Source organism: Coloeus monedula, assembly GCF_965178545.1.
Source record: "Coloeus monedula genome assembly, chromosome: 3".
In the NCBI taxonomy this organism is placed as follows: Eukaryota; Metazoa; Chordata; class Aves; order Passeriformes; family Corvidae; genus Coloeus; species Coloeus monedula.
In genome coordinates this window covers 66873294-66899136 of record NC_138783.1, presented here as the reverse complement: position 1 = coordinate 66899136, position 25843 = coordinate 66873294, and the positions used below count along the sequence as shown (strand labels likewise).

The following is a 25843-nucleotide window of genomic DNA, read 5'->3' as shown; positions in this document are numbered from 1 at the left end:
TAGAAATTGCGGAAGCACCTGACAATAATCATGTAGGAATTAAGGCTTGTCTCCCCCAAAAAGATCAATGGTAGGATCAATAGGCCAATTGAAATGCATCTACAGCAATGCACACGGCACGGCCACCAGACAGGAAGAGCTGGAAGCCATTGTGCAGCAGGAAAACTATGGTGTAGTCGCCAGCATGAAGAGTACACTGGGATGACTTCCACAAATGGAGTGCTGCAATGGGCTGCTATAAACTCTTTGGAAGGGATAGAGCAAAACAGGAGGGTGGGGTAGGGCTGTATGTTAGGGAGTGAAATATGTACATCATGATGGTAAAAAGCAGAAAATTAGAGAATATAAAATTCAAAGGAAAATAAAAAAAGATTTTTCCAGATAAGATTTAGCTGCTTCACTATGTGTTTAAAAGTATGTTCATGCTTTTTGAGAGTGTCTCAGTTCTCAAAATACAAGAAAACCTGTTGACTTGTCAGAGGTCATGAGATTCGAATAATGTATTTACCAGCTCAAGTATGTTCACTGCATAAAGGTTATGAAAATTTCTTGTAAAATAATAAAAGTACCTCATATAATTGATTCTCTTCATTGTTTCATAAAATTGCTTTGTTTGATTGTGGGAGACTTTGGACTGAATTTCCATTACCTGCTTCTGAACAATTTACACTGGGATTGAGACAGTATTGTGCTAATGAGTTAGAATTTATATTGAGCCTTAACTGTCTTCCTGAAGTAACTAGGGAAAGAAAATCATGGCAATAATGGAGTATTTTTCATTATAAACTATGTTGTACAGCTTTTACAATCAGGTTTTTAATAGATCTAGAGAAATTAAATTGGAATTCTACCAACTTCTGTGCTTTTGTCATCCAATGAAAATGATGGTAAAATATGTCAAGACTAATGGGCTTATCCCCTTTCCACTGAAGTAAGAAGGAGGTGTTATCATTCCTGTTGTTTTTCAGGCCCTGTTGTTCATTAAGGAGTAGGATGTATGTAGAAAAGCATGCAGAAAGATGCATTTTGCTATAATCCATAATGCTAAATAGAAGCTGAGTATAGATCAAATACGTCTTGACTTACATTATGCTAAAGTCCCTATCAAGAGATGCTCCCATGAAAATAGTAGACATTTTCAAAGTCAGGAGGTTGAAATTGTGCTCTACATGAAAAAGGAAGCAATCATATATTGCTGATGGATATATTAATACTGCTGAGAATGCATGCATATATCCATATTTATTAATATATTCAAACATTGTTTATTGATTGTTTATGGTAAATAAACTCATATGGTGAGTATATAGATTACTGTGCAAGCATGAACATACATACACTCAATCTCAGCATTATACGTAAGTACACACCGAGAATAATACAGCTTGTCAGGTACAGAGATTTTAACCTTTTCATTTCATATAAATATACAAACTAATAATGAGATGTTAATTATTATTGTCCTTTATACAGTGTATCTTATTGTCCTTTAATTGTATCTTAATTAATTCTATGGTTATTTGTTATGAGGAAGTTTGCAATAGTGAAAAAGGGTGTTTATCAAATAAATGAATTATTTTTCATCTCAGTACTTGTTTGTCCACATTCTTCTTTGCTGTTAGTCTGTTCCACTAGCAGAAGACTGCAAGAATCAATGTAATCCCTTACATGTTAATAATATGAAATAAAAATTAAATATACAAAATACAATAATCAGCCAAGCACATATGCATGCATGTTGTTGCCCTCAATAAATTAAATTTTCAGTTACTTCACATAATGTTTATTTATTCACAAATACAGGACACAATATAACTGTAGTTGAAGTTTTAATTGGCATAACAGGATTTTTTTTTTTTTAGACATTTTGCAGGCAAAAATATTCTCTCACACATTAAAGAAATGCCATATATAATATTAGTTTCTAAGGATAGGAAAAGTGTGTGTAAAATATACACAAAACACAGACTCATGTGAATGAGCATGACTCTAATACTTTTAGGTTTGCGTGCTAGCTCTTAACTTTAAAAAGTTTTTCTTAATACCTCTTTCAGAGGGTGGAAAAAAACCCCAACCCCAAAGTCCTTTCCCCAACACACATACTAAAAAAAGAAAATAAAAAGAAATTGCCACTTGCAGAGAAGGTTAGAATGCTGGCCTTGCTTCCAAATTCAGAAATTGAAAATTTGGAGTCTTCATTCATCCAAATAATATATATTCATTCCCCACAGGCAGCAGTGATGGTTCTTGGGATAAAGAAAAACTTCAGTCTCCCCCCACCCAAGGATCACAGGCCTCTGTTAACCACCCCAACTTGCCTGGACAGCATAATGTTCCAGTTAGCCATCCTCTCAACCCTCTTCAACAGAACCACCTTCTGCCAAATGGTACGGGTTGACATCTTTCAGCACTAACATCCGCAGTTTTCTAGTTCCTGTCTTTTTTTTGTGTTTATATAAATAGGCAATGAAAAAATCAAGGATGTGCGGAATACTGGAATACTTCCTTTAAGGTATTAAGTAGGGGAAGTGGAGACAGTAAAGAACAAATACATATGCAATAAAAATGATACTTAAAATAACTGCTAACCTGTGCATCAGTGGCATAATGACACATTGCTAAGGCACCTTACAGTGGATACCAAAAACTATAATAAATAGCCATTGCTTAGCAATGATATTACACATTACACAGATATGAACAAGCTAAGAGGTCTAATAGCCTCTCCTTGTGGCTAGAAACCCTCCATGGTTGCTAGTGAGTCACCCATGCATCTCCCAGAAGAGAACTGACATAGAGCTGCTTTTTCCTGCAATGTGAACCATCTTGTCACCCATCACTTGAATACTGTCCATCAGGAGATACAGAAGATAGTGCTTAAAAAAAGATGCATAAACCTATTTCCCTATTTTCCTCCCCAACAGGGTTGGAACTTCCTTTTATGATGATGCCCCACCCACTGATTCCCGTGAGCCTACCTCCAGCCTCTGTCACGATGGCAATGAGCCAGATGAACCACCTCAGCACCATCGCCAACATGGCAGCAGCAGCACAAGTGCAGAGCCCTCCATCCAGAGTGGAGACATCTGTTATTAAGGTAACTACAGAACAAACCAAACCAAAAAACACCAAACTGTAGCCCACTCCCAACCATCATAAATATTATAAATGTGTATAGGTGTCAAATATTCTAAGGTAAATCGTAAAGTCAGTAAATACAAGAGAACTAAGTATGGTGACTCTGGGAGCACAACAGACTACTGGTGGCCGCTGTTACCTTCTCATTTCCCTCCCTCTCTCTAAATCAGTATTAAAGCAACACTCAAGTTGAAGAATTCTCATACACAGCTTCGTGATTGCTCATATTTCATAGCCTGTAATCTAATGGCAATATTTCTTGAGATATCAAGGAAAAAGTTACTCTTTTCTTATATTAGAAGGGATTGTTCTTTCAAATTTAAAATCTAAGCATTTGAACTGAAATGCTCTAAGTTTTCCAAAGAAAGCTGAAAGGTTTGATACTTTGCCTGTAGAACCTAAATTTGCCAAATTCCAGAACAAATTAGAATGAAGTAGAACAGAACAGTTGCAGTAATCTGCAGGCCAGTATTACAGGAATATCTCAAAAATATCTGATATCTGAACTTGTCTACCTGTTTTAGGTTTTGTTTGTGGCCTTTAGTTAAATTAATCTTATATTAATTCATTGAGGCATTTACTAGAGGCATAGAGTCTTTTCTTCCTCTCACTGAAGGTAATCTGTTTTCATTTTAAAGGCATTTCATTTTAAAAGACATTTCTGTGTTACCATTAGATAACTATGATTTGATCTTTATTCAGATACCTACATTTTGCCTCTTATCCTTCTTTAGTTCTAATAAATGAGAAACAGAAAGTACACAAACTGTTATTTTTTTATCTAATGTATCTTAGATATGCAAAGGCAAGTTTATGTGATTTTTCAGGGCTATGTTGGAAATCTGTCCTTTCATGCAATTCCTTTGACAAAAATTAGGTAAACTTAGAACCTCTTCCACTTTCAAATCAGGAGTTATGAAAGTTTTGAAGTTCATGATGACTTAAGCAGAGTGAAGAGGTCTGACTTTATTAAGACATTCAACACACTGGTGCACCTTTCTTCTTTAACCTGACAAAACACAGAATCGCTAAGAGCTGTTCAGTTAAAACTCAACAAATCTATGGTTTTATTGACCTAGAAAAATGTGATCTGATGGCCTAATTTAGTCAGCTACACTTCCAAATGTAGGCTCTTCTTTGGAGGCCTTCAGTGCCATCCCTTTCTTGCCTTTGTTGACATGAGGAGTTAAGATACCGGTTTGAGAAGAATTGTTTATTTACGTGGTATGTGAACAAGACTAGATCCCGTCCTAGTTTCTGTCTTGCCCATATCTTGGGAATATAAGCACTCTGCTGCTAACTAACTGTCTGATTACATGGTGATTTTTGCACCTTTATTTTTCTATTTTTACTTGATTGGTATTTCGTAAGAGTTACATGATACTAATGTTCTCTGAAACACACGTGGTCCTTTATTTCATTCTAAATTTATTTTCTTAATTGGAACAGTGACCACTGGCACTACAGAGGTATCTAAAAAATGAAGATTGAGATGGAGCACATGCTAAATGACAGCTGATATATGAATTACTGTGCCAACAAAACTTTGTTTTCACTATTTTCATGCTATTTTCCCTCCTTTCATTTTCTGTGATCTATTTGATTTCATATATAAGAGTATAAAATTTGACCTTCATTGGTAACCGTCTGTTTCTAAACTTTGACAAGCTGACTTCTAGCTTGTAAAGTTGATTTACAAGCTAGTTGTAGCTATTAAAATTGCCTAAGTTACCATGGCCTACATTTAAATATGTCTTTGTGAGCATACTCCAGCGTGACCCCGATCTTTGTCTCCAGTTACCAAAATCTGGTACATTTGAGTATAACATATCTCATAGGCCATGTAAAAATGGTTTCCTTTTGTGGAAAGCAGGTCCTGCTCTGTTCACAGATGCAACCACATTATGGAAACATAGCTGGACCCAGGAAGCACTTAACTGAGAAGTACTTTTGGCTCATGTGGTCTAAACCTGTCTAGTAGGTTTAAAACTATTGGACTCTGAAAGGGAGACACTGTCATCATGTAACTGCGTATATTATTTTAACCATAGGCAGTCCCATGCCAGAAAATTTTCCTTATCCTGGAGGTCCTTTACTTCTTAACAAGTTCATTTTTGTAGCTCATCTACTTTCTCTAGCAGAGATAGGTTCCTTATAATCTAGGTGAAGACCTGGAAAGTACCTGGCAATTTAGGCTCTCTGAAACATTCTATCAGCACATTGTAACTGGAAAATCATAATTTCTTTCCAAAATCTTGCTTATTTAAGCATTTGTTTGTTAATAATCTACAGTATATATCTCTGTCATTTTTGAAAATTCAGCTCTCATGTTCATGGTAATTAAATATTCATTGTAGCTGCCAACTTTTGCATAACTCCTGGCATAACATCCTGTGCAAGTTTCATGTTCCCATCTGGTTTGTACATAACCATAATTTAAAAATGTGTGGATTTCAATGAAATGTTTTTAAATGACCAAATTAACCTCAGTTTGCTTTAGAAAATGTGCACATCTGAGGATGAAATACACATATTTTTTGAAGTTTGCACTGGTAAGTTAAGGATTTTGGGTCATTTATGTAGAACGTGATGGAGACATTACTGAAGTGCTGCTGTTACTTCTTCAGTCAAGGCCTGTGACATATTGCTCACAATACATTTCTAATACAGGTAAATCTATAAACACAAGTTTTAATCTGTCACTCAAAACTGACTTCTAAATGTAAGATCTTGCTGCACATTGTTATTTCAAGAGTACTATAAGGGCTAAGGAACTTAACTCTTGCAGGACTTTCCTACTCATTCCTTCAGCCCCATTATAGTACAACTCATCTAGATTTATGTCCTCTGTTATTATCTATTGCAGATGGATATGATCATGTGGATAGAGGTAGCACAGCCAAGTAATTATGTTCCTATTTTTTAATACTGAGCTGGATTGAAACACAAACCCCAGCAACTTAAAAGCATGAGGTCATTGTTAGGGGATTTTCTTCCCATGGGGATGGACATAATGCCACTGGCAATTTACCTGTTCTTCTCTAGGCATAGTCAGAGGCTGTGATTTTAATGTCCATTGAATTATATGCACTGTGTAGTTGAGCAGGAAACTGTAACCAGCATACTTCTTGAACCTTGTGCTGGCAATGCAATGTTTATGAATAATAACTTATACTACAATCAAAATAAATATCTTCAAGAATAAATGTAAGTGAGAAGGTCAAACCTCCTTTTTCTTTATTTTTACGGGAATGGATAAATAGTGCAGTTGCTCTCTTTCATGAAACTGTTTGTTATTAGAATTATAGCTTCCAGTCTTTTAGTGCTACATTTTCAGGTGTCTTGGTTTTGTTTTCTTTACGGTTTGACTCATTTTTTTAACCCTAATTTTACTGAAATATTTTTTGCTTAGTATCAATGTTTCCAAAAATTGCCTTGAAAAGTTTTTGAATCGCTTATCTCAGAATTTGTAGTTGTAACCTGAAATGACAGCATAGATTTGAAATTAAAGTACAGCATGTTTACCAGTGTAAACTGCTTGAAAGTTAGAAGGCCTGTGAGAAATTTCTACTCTGAAAAGTAAATTGATAGTAACCATATCTAATTAAGTAACAAAGAACAAAATTGAGTAATAGAAAATCAGTCTTCAGATCATGAACAACCAGGTTCATTGGATAGAAGAATTGCCTTTGTGAACAGTGCCGCAGTAGATGACTTGCTGACCTTTCCTTCCAATTCGCCGAGTTCACAGCTAGTGCTGTTATCTTTAAACTCACAAAGCTTCAAATGCCTTTCTATTACTGGGTAATATTTCATTTCTTCATGATAAGAAGTTGGAATAAAGCTGAGATCATGTACTAACTAAACATTTTATGCTGCTATGTTCAGGAGATGAGACAAAGACAAAATTACAAGGGAAGCCTTACAAAGCAACACCTTAGATTCGGCAGTGAACTCTGAGCTCTAAAATCTTCAGAATTATATTTCAGAAGAGTGTTGTGCCCTTTCGAACATGAGACGAACATTAGATGTCTTTTTGTAATGGAATGTTTAGATATATGAGTTGGATGAATAAGAGGAGAGCAACAACAAGCCGGGACAGCAGATTGTGACAACAATGAATTGCAGTGAGTGTGACAGCTGTGACCTAGGGATGCTTTAGACATGAAGTGGCTTTCATCACCTGCCCATGGTTTCAAAGGCTCAGCTTGTTAGCAGTTTCACTACATCAATTTTTTTCACTCAGCAGAAAGATATATGAAAATACAAAGGACATACCTTTTATTAATAGCAACTTGAAATTACATTGTAAAACACAGAACAGAGCAGTAGCATTCCAGAATCAAAAATTGCAATTTATCCATATGTGACTATTACTTATAGAAAGAATTAAGAATAAAACAGAAGAAACCAATACCTCCAGCTGAAAAAGTGGAGACAGCAGGGGCACAGTGGTTTTCCACTGCATAATGAATACATCGGACTAAACTTTGCTAATTCCCTTACATATATCACAGCACTGGTTGTGTTACACTAGTTTATAACTTTTTTGTATCTATCTATCTATATATATGTAGATATATTCCTGTGATCCAATAGCAGAAATTTACTGTTAACTTTTTTAACAAAGGTAGCTGCTGACAGATTTTATTTTTTTAGAATAACTGTTTATAGGACTCTTCGGACATGAAATTTTATGTTAGCATTCATTCACTTTTTCCCTTTTCATTGGCAATATGTGTGCTCCTGTTGATGTAATGTAATGTTCCTTTTTTTTTTTTTTGCCTATAATAGATGAGCTCAGTTGGTCAGAGCCTGGTGCTAATAACACCAAGGTCATGGGTTCAATCCCCATATGGGCCATTCACTCAAGAGTTGGACTTGATGATCCTTCTGGGTAGCTTCCCACTCAGACTCTTGTGTTTCTGTGACTATTTCCCAAAAAAGTCCAAGTAATAGCCAAAGAGAATAAATATGATACTGCCATACAGAAATGGCTGAACAGAGTACATTCTAATGTCTGATGTCAGACCGGTGGTGAGCAATTTCAGGGAGCATACCTGAAAGGAAACAGACTCTAAGAGGAAAATGAGAAAGTTCAATTCACTGATCTGAATCTTGAATCCTGTGTTGAAGGCAAAAGTTTTCTATGGACACTTTTGTGCCTTACAAGAAAAGCATTATGCAGACAGTGGCAGCATTCCTGTGAAGCTGGATATAGTATACTCATTTTACAGACAAGGAATGAGAACAAAATTGATTGTATTCCAAATTGGCAGAAACACCCTTTTTTATACCTAACCTGAAAAACACCTGAATTTTCAGATAACCTACTATTTTTAGAGACATTTGTGCATTATTCATTCAAAATAGAAATTTTAACATTACTTTAAAGTGATTTTCTTGAATGTGTAAAAGTGCGAGAAGAGGGAAGCTACTTTAATTTCCTCTTTATCTGATACATAAAGTATGATTAAGTTTTCTTCTCTATGTGAGGAGAAATTTGATTTAGAGCATTTAAATAATAAAATGTAATTGGTCTGCAATAAATATTTTAGAATAAAAATAGGACTATCAGCTCCTAAAACATCTACTTTTACATGTTGAGAAACCAAACATGCAAATTGGAATATACTTATAAAGTTTGAAGTATAATGTAAATCAAATAACAATTTTCTTCTATCATGGCTGCAGAGAATATGATATCTTATTTGTAGGGACTTGAACTTAACAGAGAAAATCTCCACATTAGAATAACTTACATATGTACACACTTCTTTTTTTTTTTTTAATTTAGAATGAGTAGATCTTAGGTCAAAGTATAGTTGACCTTCTTTATTATGGCTTAACCATCTTTATATTAGAGGACACTGTGTTCCACCTCATTAATTAGTTCTATCTATATGATTAATATTATTTATTTTAGCTTTTAATACAGTTTTTATATAATGACCTTAGAGGATGTTAACTAAATATGGTAGGCTATAACTTGGAATAATGTCTTTTTTTTTAATAATATGGGATCCTATTATTTCTTTTATTATGCATGTTTCTGAGGTGCAGTTTGAAGCTAATAGCAGCCATATGCTCATATGAATTAATTTGTGGTATGTAAAATAGGTATCTACACGACACAGAGAAGATAGTACAAACTTTATGTTTGGAAAATGGCATGTTCACATGTGTAACAGGGAACTATGTATGTAGTGTGAGATTAACTTGGTGCAAAATGGCCATGGGGCCAGGCACAAGGGATGAGATTCATTTTGCTGACTTCTAGGGCATAATACATTGGATCTATTTGACGTAGTTACTTTAAAGTGAGGTGAGTTGTACCTTGGAAACATAAATGTATGGGTGACAGATGAGCCTAGGGTGACTAGTTATGATGCAGACATTTGTAATACAGACAATGACATCTAGTCAGATGAATTCTTGGTGTTTGGCTGGATGTGTGGTTTGGATTTACTTTGAGGGGTGAATTCCTAGTGGTGCTTCTTCAGCTTATTTTCAAGTAAGACTAGATTTTCAAAAGAGGAGAAAAAAGCTTAAAAAAATCGAAAAGTGTGTCCAGTTTGCCAATAAGAAGTTACTAATTCAATTTCAACAGAGCTCTATATTTGCATGTTGCATGGAGTTTTTGGTATACCTTAGAAGGATATCTTGTTAGAACAAATACTCGTTGAGAAGGTAAAACCAAGCTTTCTTCTGTTGATAGGGATCTACTTTGTTTGTTTGTTTGCTGGCTTGTTCTTAATCTCTGTAATGGCCCAATCCATTGACACTCACTTCCTAACTAGGTTGCCATACTTTACCTACTGCTCATGATTTCAAAGGATTAGATCTCTTGTTGTGGAAGTACTGTTAAAGAATTACTTGAAAGTCTCCTGTTTGGCTTCCTGTCAATTAACTCCTGCTGTAAATACACATAGAAACCAAGGCACTAAAAGTCAAGCCAATTCAGTCTTTTTGTCTGTTGATCTCTTTTCTTCATTTTCCGTTGTCAGTATTATTGTGATGGGAACAGCAACGTAGGTACAATGAAAAATTGTAGAAGTAAAAAGTATAATGGAAATCAAATTAACTTCAATTGGTCCAACAGATAAATAAATTCAAGGTATTCACACAGAGAGAAAATGTCTTATGTAAATACCATGGATTATTTTCTTCATAAGAAAGACGTTCAAGATTTAAAATAATAGTGCAGTTAATGACAGTACAAAACATTTGAACTCCTGAATTTTGATTGGGATTAGAAGTGGATCTGTAAGAACAAGGTGAGAAAGACGTCATGTGCATCAGTGTGAAGTTAGCAAGATCTTTAGCAAGCCAGTGATAGTATGAAGATAAGGAAATAGAAATACAATTTTATAGCATTCAGTCAGTTTGATAACACACATATAGAAGTGACTGAGGAAGTTAGGAAATAACTATTACTCCAGTTAATTTTGCAATTCCTAAGTCTAAATGTTAATTTAGAATGTCATAGTGTCTTTTATTAAAGCGTAATGAAAAAGCAAAACTGTAAGAGCAAAACATTCTGTTTGCACAAAATATGAAAGATACTCAAGTAACTAATTTCTTTCACTTATTCAGCTAAAGCAATGTCAAATTAAATGTGACATTTTGCAAGAAAGTTATTCCTGGAATACATCTCACACAAGTTCAAAATAAATCAGTAAGGAACCGAAGAAAGAAATGTGTGTTTTGATCACTTTTAAAAGCAATTTTTATAATTCTACCAGCAAAAAGGCTTAGAAGACAGGTGTCTTCCTACAAAGGTTAGAAAGAATATCTACTAGTCCTTGCTACAACCCACCCCAAGAGGCAAGGGTAACGCAGTTTTGGTAATAGATTCCTTGGGGCAGATTAGAGCGAAACAACACTGAATGATTGGTGCTTGTAAATATACACATGTAGGGTTTATTTTGGAACAATTTGGTTGCAATGTGTGGGGAGCACGTATTAAACCATTTTGTTTATTATTATCTGTAGTAATGTAGCAATATAAAAGCTATATTAAATTAAAAAAAAAAAACAACTTTGGGAAGGAATAGGAAGACATCCGTGCATGGATCTCACAACACGACGTGATTGTTGCCATTTCAGTGTCTGTTGGCTGAAGTGGTGGTGGCTGTCTTGATCTGTCTGGAATAGGAAAGGCCCACAAAACACCAAAGTTCCACAGGTTATATATGCTCAGGTTCAGGTGGGAATGCCCAGGTTCCTCTCCTGAGGTGGGGAGTTTCACACTGAATGGTGTAAGGCTGTGGATCACAGGACACTTCAGGAGTCTTTCATGATCCATGACACCTCCCAGGATGCCACAGCTGCCACTCATGTCAGCACAGTTGACCCAATTATGGCCCATCAGAACGGGTGAATACCTTTGGACTATGTGTGAATATTCCGGTACTTTCCCAGAGGGGTGTTTTCATGCCTGAGCCATTTTGAAAGGGGCATAGACATGATAAAAAGCACTAGCCCACAGGCAAAATTTGCCTCTTACCAGCCTCTTCCCTTATCTTGTTCAACACCCAGCTGTAGCCTCCGGTGATGGGTGTGCACCCTCTGCACCTGTGTGGTCAAGTGGTCAGTCGTTTGAGTCATTAACTAGTCCAGTCTCTCACACTCCTGATTAAAAGATGATGATGATGATAATCATGATTATCAACTGTATGAAACAATTTGTGTTATATATACTCTCCCTAGCATGAAGTTAGGTTGTCCAGGGAACTCTGGATGCCTCATACCTGGTGTTCAAGGCCAGGCTGGATGAGGCTCTGAGCAACCTGCTCTAGTGGACAGTGCCCTTGCTGGTGGCTGGTGGGTTGGAGCTAGATGGCTTTTAAACATCTCTTCCAAACCAAACCTTTCCATAAGTTACCTAAACTATGAAAAGTATGACTTTGAAAACAAATTACTTTAACCTCCGCACTTCAATGACTTAAAGCATAAACATCCTTAAAGGAGTTTGTTCAATACTGAAGAGCACAAATACAACTGATTAGTTTAAAAAAATTATATATCTCTATAGCAAGAATTAATTGCATGTCTAGAGCTCGTTCCATGACTAAAATTAAAGGATGACTAAACCCAAGAGATGAGTCTTATGGTGAAGTAAACTAGAACAAAGTAAAAAGCTGGGACTAAATACCTGTAGGAGAGAAATAGGCAGGAGGTGAAGACTGTGTATGCAAGCCCCCTTTGGGTATTGGAAGAATGCATATTCAAAACTGGTGTGATTTCAATTCTAGAGATAACTTCAATCTCCTGTGTTAAAATCTCTGACAGTTAAAATCTTTTACTTGTTTTTTACAGCATAAAGTAAAATACCCAGTGTCACAGCAACAAGTCTGTTATTTATGAAATGGACATGTGTGACTTGTCAGTGGAGTAAGAATACAAGAGAGGTCATTACAGTTCCCTAGAGTGAAAATTTCCTTGTGGTAGGAATATTTTTGGAGGAGGTAAATGTAGATTCTTAAATGCTTAGGATGCATGATTTGAATCAAATTGTAAAGAGCGCCAAGATAAGGAATACTTGAAATTTGGCCCCTATGAGCTTGTTGCCCATTACTTAGTAAAGCCTCTGGTTCTGATACCTAACTGAGAGTCTTACCAATTTTGAAATGTTGGTCGACCATATGTTAAATTGCTGCATATTACCTAAATTATCCATTTTGCTTTTTACTTGTGAGTATGTGTAGGAAGAAAAAGGGAAGCAAAAAATGGAGGAAAAAAATAGCAAGAGAGAGTTATACTCCAGATTCTCTAGAAATATCTACTCCTGGGAGTAGGCAAGTTTTAGGAAAAATACTAGGCAGTGGACAGAATCCTAGGTGATTTCTGTTGCCAGGATTATAAGGAAGTAAATTCTACTACTTTGCTGTTCATGTGAAGTAACTTGTACAAAAGTGGCATGCTGCAGAAGTGACAAAATAGCTCTGATTTGCATTATTTAATGAACACATTCTTGAACATTTCCTTTTTTGAAAAATTTTAAAGTGGAGTCTAAAGTGAAGTTAATATTTTGCCACAAACCAAATTAATTTTTTCTAAACAAAATCTCTGGTAAGGAAGATATATTGATATTCCAGCACCGTTAGTTTATCACTATCACTATTTTAGAGCTACAGAATATTTCAATTTATTAGTAGTAGCATTTCCATTTATTATTGCAGTGTATTTGTTGAAGACAAAAAATTGCTATAGACTAGATTGCTGATTGTGGAATAATGAAGCAAGGATATAAAAAAATAGTTAGGGTACTAAATTGGTTTATTTTGCATTTCTGTGTAGTTCAATCCCATGTTTTATTGGAATTAAAGGGTATCTTACAAATGAATTTATAAAGCCAAGATATATAGTTTTCTCATGGATTTTGTCTATGTCGTATTATATGAGAATAAAACTCATTATCTGTTTTGTTTGTACAGTAATTATATTTCGTTGTCCTGTGCATTCCTTTTGCTCGCTCCATCTCATAATACGTGCTGTAAAAGCACACATAAATAAATAGGATAAACAAATTAAGCTGTTTAAATAAATTAATTTACTCTGCAGCTCTGTATTCAAATCTTATGTGCTCACTGGATTTCATTTTAATGAAACCCTTCTAAGAACAATACATTGTATGCCAAACAGTGAAATTATATATTAAATGAATGATTAAATATACCGTGTTCCAATTTATATCAAATCTGTACACTGTGCATGCTTAAATCCTCCTAAATCTAAAGAAATAAATCTTCTACATTCTGAAAACATCTGCATTATAATCCTCCTCTTGAATACCCGGTTCATGGACATATAAACACAATCAAAGTCATAATAAGCCTAGAGCTATGATGAAGTTAAGCTATCCTCATCAATGTTTTTGACTTAAAAACATAAGGCTATTAAAGTGAAATCCACTTAAATGTCTTGAAACATTGCTCTCAAAAATCTCCTTCCACTCCATCAATATGCCCATTGAATCCCTTTGCAATCAGAATCTCAAGTTCAGTAGATTTTTTTTTTTATGAAACTTACCTGGAACAAATCTGTTGATTACTGTAGATGAGCATGTTGCAAAATTTCTTAGGAATGCATTCAGAGAAATAAATACTTATCTTGTGACTGTGCATAATAAAATAATGACTGCTCCAAAAGAACTTTGCTGTGTGAGTAATGTACTACTCTTTTCAAGAAAATGTTATGCTTTTACAACAGCAAGTTTTCTTTTGTGTTACTAAACACATACTAATTGTATTAATTCATTACCAAAACCTTTCAGTGAGTTGAATGTGTGCAGTTGTTTGTTGATTGGTGGTTTGGACTCATTGTTTTTTTCATTATAAAGTCAGGTTTTCAATTATCAAAAAGAGAAAAACAAGCAAAAAAATGCTAGTTTAACATTTTCAATCCTTCCAACAGATTTCCTCCATAGGATTTTTTAAATATTTATTACTATTTGTCTAAACCAGCCTCATTCTCACATATTTTAGCAATGAGTCTTGAGAACTTTTAGCAGTAAAAAGGAAAGTGCAGGGAAGGATAGAGAATTTTCTAGAAAGAACTATTCTGCACTCAGCTCCCTTTGGCAATTGTTTCTGTTGAACTTCTGGGTAAATATCAGATATATCTATCTGCTACATACTAACAATTCTCATCTAACAAATGTGCAATTCAAACCATCACAGTCCTTACACTCTGGTTTTCAAAACCAAGGAACGTCTTGAAGTGCATCATAGCTCCTCTTGGCTACCCTGCCAGGCCTTTCCCTGGACAGAAAAATGTGAAGGGTGGTTTTCCCCATTTTGAAGTGATATGGCCACATTCATCCCAAAAATGTGATTCATTCCAAGTTTGTGTTCCATGGTAAAAGTAGACATTTGGACTTACATGAGTCATGTTACTGGTATAGGTTTATATATAAAGAAGCTACATTGTCTTTATGATCCTTAACAGTTCCATAAGATCTCATTGCTCAAGAAGCATCTTTGAAATTAAAATGTGGAGTAAAAGTCAACATGAGATAAAACAACAGGGCCTGGTTAATATTTATTTACAGAAATACATAATTCCTCATCCCATAAGGCTAATGTCTGTAAGCCAAAATGTGTATTTCCAATTCAACAGCATGATGATACAAGTGAGGAAAATAAGAATGAAAAACAAAAGCAGAACAAACCTCTTATTTTCAAAGTAGTCCAGAAGGCAGTTAAAAGTCTAATAGGATGAGCGGTGCTCACACTGCATACTGAAATGTAAGGTCTAGTGTCCTAAAGTTGCCAAGTTTCCTTTGAGAATGCTCTGCAAATCCTGGAAACCTCAACAGGCAGATGAATTGGTTGTAATTTAGGAGGGAGATTCAGTTTAGGGAAGTGATGTTTGGAAGCAGAGACTTGGTTTAACATTGCCATTCTTTCACAATGACTTTTTGTGTGGTCTAGGAACGTGTTCCAGACAGCCCTTCTCCTGCTCCTTCCCTTGAAGAGGGCCGAAGACCTGGCAGCCATCCATCCTCTCATCGAAGCAGCAGTGTGTCCAGCTCTCCTGCACGGACCGAGAGCTCTTCAGACAGAATCCGTAGGTCCCATTCTTCTCCTTCTCACCACTTTAAATTTGATTAGGTGCAGCTTGTTTATCTAATCAAAATGCCCTCGTCTTAAATAGATCTCATATGTATCATGTTCAGAAGTTCAGCTGCAATAACTATCTCCCAACATTATGCTCCCCAGTTTACAGTATCATAATATCTGATGCTACATTAACAGGTACTGATATAAACTGCCATCATGTCATATTAAACATAAAGATATGAGCAATGAAATACAGAATTGCAGGCGGGAAGCAATTTGCTAGATTAGTTTTAGAACTGAACATATAGTGTAAACATTTTTAAAAGAAATTGAATTTTATTTAATCTGGTTACTCTGTTTTGATTTCTAAATTGAATCTGACTTCATAAGCAATATTTTACATGGTAGAATTGCTTGGTAAAGAGAAGAATTGGGTTAAATAAATTAAAAATGTGCATACTTTATACATTTTTTAAATACAAAATTTTGTAATGGTGAGAAATATAATAGAAATATTATCACCTCATAGCTCACACGGGACAGAGTGAAATTAAACCGTGGTGTGCCAGAGTGATGCCGTTTTTATCAAGGTTCCATATACAGGATGTAAATTACATGGCAAAGACTCTGAATTCTGTGGTATTCCAGTGCAGTAATGGAAATTAATGTTTTAAATGCATACTGTTTTACAGATATGTACTTAAATTCATATTACACTTGTCCATTCCCTTTAATACTGCTCGGTTGCGGGTTTTCGTGCTTTTAAATCATCTTTCCACAGTGGAATTTGTCAGTAGAAACTGGAGGATTTGGCATACACATAGAAGGCCATGAAATAGCTGTATGAAATAGGGGGCCATATTGATTAGATGCAACACGTGTCCTTTAGGCTGCTTCTTTTCAGGTTCTCTGCCGACTCAGGAAGCTGACTCTTCACTGACCTTCAGATGAGAGCTCTTTCGTTAGTGTGTGATGAAAAATGACTTACCAAAGAAAAGAAATGAGGCCTGACTATGACAATCTGAAAATTCTGTTTTCTTATCACTTGGACAATTCGGAGTGCAGATTAAATTGGCATCCCATATACTGTGACCTATCTATTTCCCCAGGCTTGACCCACAAGCCTTTCATTATATTTTCTTTCCATTGTCCAGTTGAGCAGGGGGAGTGATAGAGTATCTTTGGTGGGCACGTGGTGTCCAGCCAGGATCAACCCACTGCAGACTTCGTAAGCGAAGGTCTCAAAAAACCCCTCACAAATGTGGATGTTTAATTTTTTCTTAATTGATTGAATAGTATATTTGTTTACAACTAATGAAGGCCTTTTCTATTGTTCTCTGAAAAAAAAACCCATCAAAACCACACACCCCAAAAATCTAAATTGAGACATATCCATTGCTTTTGCTAAGGAATGACATTTTTTAACAAAAAAAGAAATTGTACTGTTCAGCTTACTCTACAGAGAGGAGTGAGACCTTTGCACATTTTTTTCTTCCATGTGAACATAACAGAGTTCCTTAAGTAGTGAATCACTTCAGTAACTTGTTTATTTATAAGATAATTTTTTTCTGTCCAATCTGATTTGTTAACATTGCACCTGATTCTTAAGTACATCTTTTGTGGTGCTAGCCAGAATAAGATGACTACTACAGGAATATGGGTTCCATATTAAAAACAAACCAACCAACTTTACTAAAAATGGCATAAACCTTTTGGAAATACAATTTTTCAGCATAGAAATATAAACTAGCTAATATGAGATTCTGAGGTGTGTTTGAGACTCATGAAGGTCTCTTCGAAAACTGTTGGACAGAGCTTTTCAACCTGTCTGATGAGCAAATAAGCAATTCTACTGTTGCACAGTATATATGGAAAAACATTGTATATCATCTGAAAGGCCACAATGTTTCATTTAACGAATTTTTTAGGGGCTGCATATTGGGAATGCTGGTACTCAAGAGTTCTTGTACAACTAACTAAAAAGAAAATAGATCAGTAAGTTATGTTATGTAGAACCTTTAATGCTTTTCTTGTTTGCTTTGTTTTGCATTTCAATTCTTGTTAAATAAGCAAGAACATATTTGCAAATCTCCAACTTTATCCAAAGTTACTGAACTTTCTTTTAAAATTAATTGCTTTAAAGTAGAAGTAACAGGAATAAACTTTCCCTCTATGTGGATCCTGATGGCACTAATTAAGTAACTTTGTGATTTTTAGAATTCTTGCATAATTAAGAAGAACACTATGTAAAGTAAGTAAAAAAGTATACTGTTAATATGACAGCTGATTTCTTTCTGCCTGCACTTGTGTCTAGCAGCGGTCCATCAGAACGGGCTATCTATGAACCAAATGCTGATGGGTTTGTCACCTAATGTCCTGCCTGGACCTAAGGAGGGTGATCTGGCTGGTCATGATGTGGGACATGAGACAAAAAGAATACACATTGAGAAAGGTAATATGAATATTATGATTCTACTGCTTCAGTGTAAAACAGATGTTGTATTGGTCGCTAAATATTGTTATAATTGTGATTTTTAATTTTTTAATTGGGATTTTTGTTTTGTTGATTTATTTTTTTTTCAGTTTCACAAATTAAATTGTAACAGGATGATAGCTTTCATTATTCTTCTACTTTATAATCTCCAAGATTAATAAATCATAGATATATCTGAGGGAGAGATTTCATAAATATTTCAAAGTAGGATGAGTGAAAAACTGTTTTACATTATTATTGTGACTCTGACCCTTCTGCAACACTGTTTAGGTGTTAAGTTTCTGTCTCCGTCCAGTTGACTTTAATGACCTACTTCCCAGAGGGACTGAGCACCGTGAAAATTAGTCCATGTGTGCAAAAAAGAAAAAGGCTAATACCAAGCCATTAAATTAGGGAATTGCATAAAATGAGGCTGGTATACATTATATAATGGGATTTAAATTTAATTGAGTATATGACCAAAGTGTTTGATCTAGGTGAATAGTCCACATGCACTTACGCTGATTATGACACCATTTCATCTCGGCTGGTATTCAAAGTCAAGTTCCTCTTCAGGGGTCTTACAGGGGATTTTGGTAGGATGGTGGTGGAATTTTGAAAGGTGCATTTATGTTTTATTTGCTTAATATATGTGAATTTTAAGTCTTCTAGACTGTAAACATTTTGTTTAAAGAGAAGCTGAAAATACAATGCATGCTTTGAAAAAAAATACTCTTTAAGCTTATCAGAAAAATCAGTTCTTTGAGCACAATGTGAGAAAAAGTAAAAGATGTAATAACCAGACATTGAAACAGAGCTTGGAGAAACTGCTGTAGTTATGAAGATTTCAGAGTAAGACATTTTGTGACATATTTTAATAGCTATAAGATGATGCCTCCTCTGTCTTGTGTTTGAACACTGAGATATGAAAAGAATTAAAACCTGGACAATTCTATTCAGGACAGGTGGTGTTTTTAATAAGATTACCAGAAAAATTAATGGAAACAACATTTCTTTTATATAAACCATTTTGCTTGGTTCATTGCACACACAACCTGTTTTTGCTTACACTATGCCCTCACTCAGCCTCTGCAAATTGTATCCCTGCTGTGAAGTATGATGTGATCAAATATGTTTGTTTTGAATTTCCATAAATGATTTTATTTCAGCCTTTGAAGTTATTTATTTCAGTGTAATCTGACTGGTAAATTCTGCAAACAGAAGTAGATATTAAGAATTGCAACTACTTTTGCATGTCATTCAGTTTTTTTAAAGGTTTTTTTTTAAATTTTTTACTATGAGATCCCAAATGTATTTTGCCAGTTTTTGCAAGATCTGTTCTCAGTAAAACTGCTGAGAATTATCTTTTTTTCTCAGTCCTTGTTTAGGTCAAACATCCTTTTTTTTTTTTTTTTTTGTTCTTTTTCCCCCACACTCTGTTCCAGCCTACTGAATTAATGGTAAATATTCATGGGCTATCTAGATTGATAGGGGTTACTAAATTAAAAATTGTTTTCTGTCATGACTACATTTATCATGTCTCTCATATCAATCTTGTAACTTTAGTACTAATCTAATCTGTATTAAAACAAGTGATTTGACTTACAGATATTTGTGGAGATAGTAATTATCTACTTTTGTCAGTGCGAGCTTGCAATCAGATTTCTAAACTGTTTTACCCTGCAAATCAGTCAGACTGCGACCATATTTAAATATTCAAACACACACATGTAGGTGGCACTTTTACTGTTGAAATCCCATCACCTTCATCAGCTGAATCAAAAGAAAAAGAAAGAAAGAAAGAAAGAAAGAAAGAAAGAAAGAAAGAAAGAAAGAAAGAAAGAAAGAAAGAAAGAAAGAAAGAAAGAAAGAAAGAAAGAAAGAGAAAGAGAGGAAGGATATCAGAAGTTCTAAATAAGTATCATGAAGCATTTAAAAATTAATGTGTTTTCTTCTAAGCCACTTTTGTTGGCAGATATCTACCAGCTGCAACTAAAATGGCTTTTACTTGCACCTGGCAGAACCTAGGAAATCCTGACTAGTAAAGAAGGCCCCGTCTTTTCTCTACCTGTCTCCTCGTCCATGAAAAAAATGAAAAGATGAAAAATCTCTGAAGTGATCTGAGATCAGGGAAAATTTATTTACAGTCAACAGATAATTTAAAGGGGGAACAAAGTTATAATAGAGGCAACTGATCAACATACCAAATTCTGAATGTCAGAGGGGCTAATCATTTGTTTGACCTGATCTCTGAGCTGGATATAGGAGAGAAAATGCCATTTACCTGTTAGAAACATAGTACAAAGGAGTTAATTTACCCAGTCCATAGGACATGGTGTAAGACACTTAGAAACAGTTCACTGGCATTGGCAAACTGAATAAGTCTTTCAAAGATCATATATATTTCTATTCAAAATTCAGGAAGAATTATTATTAATGACAAAAATGAATTTATTTTATTGGAGTGGTTTAAGCTACCAGTAAAGCTCCTGTGCAGTTTTGTTTGGTTTTTTGCTTTTATTTGTCTTTAGACTCTCTTCAAAATCTGTTTTCAGGTTCTGGTATGCAGAGTTCTGAGTGACCTTACCTTCCATGGAGTCAGGTTGTTATTATGACATCAACAATCAAATTAGATTCTATGGATCTGTCTGTTAAAACCAGAAAGTTTACATCAGGCTCTGGGTCATTATTTGTTGCAGGGAAACTGGAAGATTTTCTGTTGTCAATGACCATATGTGAAACATGAGTGTTGGGGACATTTTCCAGCTGCTTAATCCAGGTGTGCAGCTTGGCTGCATCCTAGCTTCATGTGGTGTCAAGGTCCAATGTACACATCTGAAGTTCCACTCATTCCCTGAGTTCCATAAGCAGAAAACTTAGGTTTGCTAAGGTTATGTTGTGGTCCAGCCAGGTTCCTATTCTGCGCTAGGGAGGACTGCAGGAGATACTGCAGAGCATTTCTACCTCACAGTTCATGCATAACTCAAGATGTCATTATCTGTATGACAGGAGGTCTATTACCCTAGATTTCCAAGGGTTTTTTGCTTATTAAAAGGTGGCAGCTTTTCCAATTTTACTGAAAGCAGGCTGTAGAACTGCAAGTGGTCCTGGGAAGTAAGAGGCAAGTTCAAGTCCACAATGTTAGTTCAAGTGCTTGACAGCCAAAACCAAAGTGTGTAATTTTGTAATCTGTAATTATGGATTATTTGATGATGCACTTTTGGTTTTATTAGGTCAGATTTAACAAGAAGAGCTCATGTGAAGTATCAGAGTCATATTAGAAAAGATCCATTCAGTTTTCTATGTTAAGACTTAAAGTCTTTTCAGGTAAAGTTAAGTTTCTGTGACACAAAGAGTTTGCACTAGATAGTCCCTCAGTTTGTTGAGGTATATTTTGTCACTTATACTGCTCAGCTTACATATGATGTTCTGCAGACCTCCCACTCTGAAGCTGTGCGAAACATATTTTTGGTGGTTTTTATGGAGCTGAAAACTCATTCAGCTCTTCAGTAATGTAATCTGTTAAGTGTGGATATAGCTTAGGAAAGAGGAACTAGTGGAGAACATAAAGACCAGACTCCTGAATCATGATCCTCTTTTGCTCATTGATCTGAAGTGTTTCAAAAAAAGAGGGTTCAAAATAACCAATTGTAGTGTGTTCGGTTTAACCGGGCAGAAACACCAATTTAGTGTAATGCTTTGGTCCAAAATACTCATTACCGTTTACCTTCTGTGAGATAAGAATTAGGAGAAACGTAAAGCAGGCACAAAACTTGAAAGAATATAAAGAAGTTTATTAATAGACCTAATATAAGGAAAAAGGAAAGAAAAACAAATAAAATCATACCACAAGTTCAGAACACTTCTCCTCCCCCACCTTTCTCCCTTCTCCCGCTGACAATGTAAAAAGACAAGCCTTGAGATGTTCAGTCTGTTTACCACTTCCGTAATAGCCTTGTTCAGTTCATTTAGGAAGAGGAGTCTCTCTTGTCCATGCTATGAAAACATTTTCACAATGAGCCAGCCACCTGGGTGGGTTCTCTGCTCACATCATGTGAGAGTCCCCCTCCCACGACTTACTGCTTTTCCCACAACTGCTTTCGAGGGTCCACTCCTGAATTACTGGGGTAAAATTTTAACGTTGAGCCATTCAGAAATAAAAGTTCTCTTCACCCATCTCTGGGACCATTTCATCTCTAAGAATAGAGGTCCTTCTCCTTCCCTGGGAGCAAAGGGTCCTCCTCATCTTCATCTCTAGGGCTGTCTCTGGGAGCATCTCTAGGAACTGAGGTCTTCTCCTTTCCATTTGGAACAAGAGTCCTCATCACTTCCATCTCTCCCTGTTCAAACTTCTCATTAAATTACAGCTGTGTCAGCATCTGCCTATCTCAGCGCAGGTGCTTTTGCTCACAAGTACAAGTTGAACGCTCCACCCCCCATACCTTCATGAAATTACAATGGATACTCTGATATATCATAGCTTCACAACAGAATTTCAGCTTTAAGCATCTCCTCTCTCTCTTCCCTCAGGTTTTCATCTCTTCACAGCAGTAAAAGGGTTAATCTCACCTAGGCCTTGCAGCTGGAATGTCGCTTATCGCTGTTGGTCACATGATCTGTGCCCGACAGCAGTGCAGCTTCAGCTGAATCTCGGCCGCACTGGAGAGGGGGAGCCGAGCGGCTCCAGCTGCACAGAGCAGGGTTGGGGGGTGGGGGGGGGGGGTCCGCAGGTGGAACAGGTCCATTGGCTCCAGGATGGCCAGGTGGCCTGAGCCAGGCCCGCTGGGCCCCATACGGGGCCCCGCAGCCACCTGTCCCAGCACTGGAAACGAGACAGAGCTCTGCCCAGGGTTTGTCTATTCTTAAATGTGGATCACAGAGGCGGTCACAATTTTAAGTAGCTTAAAAAGTTGTCCATATTCAAACTGGCCAGCTGATAGGTTCTGTCAGGTCATAGAGGAGCTGTAAGCACCCCTTTGCAAGAACATCACTTCCGGGACTATGCCTTGCTAACTTATGACACCAATGGCGTGAAAGTCCAACACACGCTCCTTGGAGATGTGGAGTCTAATGCCTCTAGGCAAAAGAGAGAATTGAACCTGTGACACATCCTGAGCAGTATCCTTAATCACTGTGCTTTTTGCAAAAGAGGGAAGTATATTTTAACATCATCCCATTACCCTTACAACCTGGACTCAGGTTGTATTGGGTTTGCAAGGTGTAATTTGTAGCTCGGTCCTACTGGCAGTGTTTGTCTACTTACTAGCTCCAGGGAGCTGCATATGAATTTTTGGGGTGATGTTGGAGGCAGTGGCTGTGTGTAGCACTCCCTAACTGGTACCTGCCTAACAATACCTACTCTGTACTCTATAAAGGAATATAAGACCCCTCTCACTTCAGCTCAAGATTCCCTTATGGGGGACAGCCACTGAAAAGTTAGTTGCTTTAACACCAAATTTAGATGCTTAAGTGTTTTATTGGATCTGGCCTTAGGGCATCAGATTAGAATTTTCTGTCTCCATCAATTTATATTTTTTTTAGATCGACACCAACAGCAAATGAAGCCTGAATGTCATGCTTACATTTTAAATTGAATATGTTATTTGAGGTGTTGTGGGAAGGACACTCTCTTGCTGAAAATATGCATGCTGTTTTCTATAGCAAAATATAAAATATTCACCATGTTCACAAAAGAAGTCAAAGTATTTCTTTCAGAAGAGCTTTACACTATGATATTAATGGAAATTCCACAAGTAATTTTCAGATAATCAACAATTACTGCTTCTTGACAGCAGCAATTAAGGTATAACTTTATCAAATACACATCTTGAAAAGTTCCAGATTTTTTCTTTCTCTTTATTTTAGGTACCCTTGTAGAGAGAAGATCAGTCTTAGACCTTTGGCTAATATTTTATAAAAGAGAATATTAAAATTTCAAAGTAACCTCAGTATAAAATGGAAAATAATTTAAATATTCTAGAGTTAGAATTGGATTTTCCTGTTAGCATTCATGCATCAAAAAGGGAACTAGTGGTAAGTATGTCATCCTGTATAGTTAGATGTTCATTTGGCATTATCAGCAGTAAATTCTCTTAAAATATGTGCACAATGTAAATATAACATGCTTATTCACCTTAACAAATATAAAAACACATATGAATATGTTTTTATAAATATGAAAGACTCAAAGGAAGTTTTAGGATCAACAAAATTCTCTTCTACCTGAAGAGAATCTTGCAAAGATTTTTTGCTACTCTAGCAAGTCAGCAAACAAATGATCCAGAACTTTGCTTAAATTCTGTTTCTGGTCTGTGTTATGGTTTTAGTTAGTTCTCTGAGAAAGCCCTCTTTTAAGGAGAGTACTTACCAGTTAACGTACAGAGAAATTTTCGTTCACAGTTCTGCTGCCCAGCTCCTTGTGTAAAAGTATTTTATCTGTTCATTTTTGTATGCATACATACACACAGAGATACTTATACAATACATTTATTTTACTGAATATTGCATTTTCATGTAACAAGAAGAATATTAATATACCTTGATGGGTTTCTATATGCCAATACATTTACAGTTAACACACTTTAAGTCTACATTCTCATTTCATATCTTAAATTTTATCTATTAAATCTTAATAGATTAGTTTTTAAAACCTTAATATACTGACTTTATGCTTTCTACATCACCTAGGACTTCTCAAACCCTTAAAAGATAGTAGTCAAATTTGTGACCTATGACAGATAATATACTAAGATCTGCTAAATTAAAGGTTTGATAAAGCCAGTATCACTAAGATAACCTTTCTACACTCTTGGTGTATCTTTTCACTCAGCCTGAGAGACTCAGAAATTATAAAAGTACATTAAAATTTATTACAGTTAATGGACTATAAAGGTGAAAAATAGAATTGGAAGTTTTTTTCTTAATGGGTTTTTTTTTGGTAAGTAGCTGGAAAACATCTATTTTTGTTACATGGAAAACATAGAAGCCTTATTGAACAGGATGCAAATAGTATGTGTAGGCAGGAAGGAGTGCAATGAAGTACATACTTCTGAAAGCTTTTTTTTTCAATGTACATGATTGAATAAAATTATTTCTATAGACTTTCATCAAGTCATCCTTCAATGGCATACTTCTGCAGACTTGTTTGCTGCTAGAGGCCTTTATTCTGCTGGAGTAGTAGTAGTTGTGACACACTTAATGAGAGATTGGCTGTGCAGTTTTCACTTGATGGTTATGTGCACACCACTTCCAAAGCATTCCCAGCTAACTAGGTTCAACACAGCCCGGTTGCACACATGCATACTGCCTGTTGCATATTTACAGTGACTCACATGAATCTTGGACATATCTTCCTGCACACTCACATAAGTCGATGCCCTGGCTTAATGGAAATTTATCTACTAGGCTTTGTTTGTACCACTTTATTCTTATGGTTACTGTTACAGAAAAGAGTGCTCACAGCAACATTTTAAGAATGTCTTCCACTTGAGACTAGTTGAAGGCGCTGCTTCAAAAGTGCTAATAACCTGCTGTGCAATTGGTTTTAAGTTTTATCTAAGTTCTTCAAAATACTCAAAAAAATCAGTTTTGAAAAGCCTTAACTGAGAATTGCAGTGTAGACATAGATATTATTTCCTTGTAAATAGTATGGTCAATTTTATATAAT

The 25843-nt window shown here is 35.7% G+C and overlaps 1 protein-coding gene across 4 annotated transcripts in view; it reads left to right on the top strand.

Annotated features, from left to right (window-relative positions):
* The window catches only part of DACH1 (dachshund family transcription factor 1), a gene marked incomplete at its 5' end in the record, with an annotated part of 353184 nt that overhangs the window by 235682 nt on the left and 91659 nt on the right, over nucleotides 1–25843 (top strand). Inside the window, 4 exons of one of the 4 annotated variants that reach the window (XM_082277599.1) lie at nucleotides 2232–2387; nucleotides 2925–3097; nucleotides 15576–15711; nucleotides 18022–18156. The exons of 2 other annotated variants lie outside the window; for them this stretch is intronic. In XM_082277599.1, coding sequence (XP_082133725.1) covers nucleotides 2232–2387; nucleotides 2925–3097; nucleotides 15576–15711; nucleotides 18022–18156 — 600 coding nt within the window. The remainder of the gene's footprint in view (nucleotides 1–2231; nucleotides 2388–2924; nucleotides 3098–15575; nucleotides 15712–18021; nucleotides 18157–25843) is intronic. One more of the 4 variants, XM_082277600.1, reaches the window with a different exon arrangement.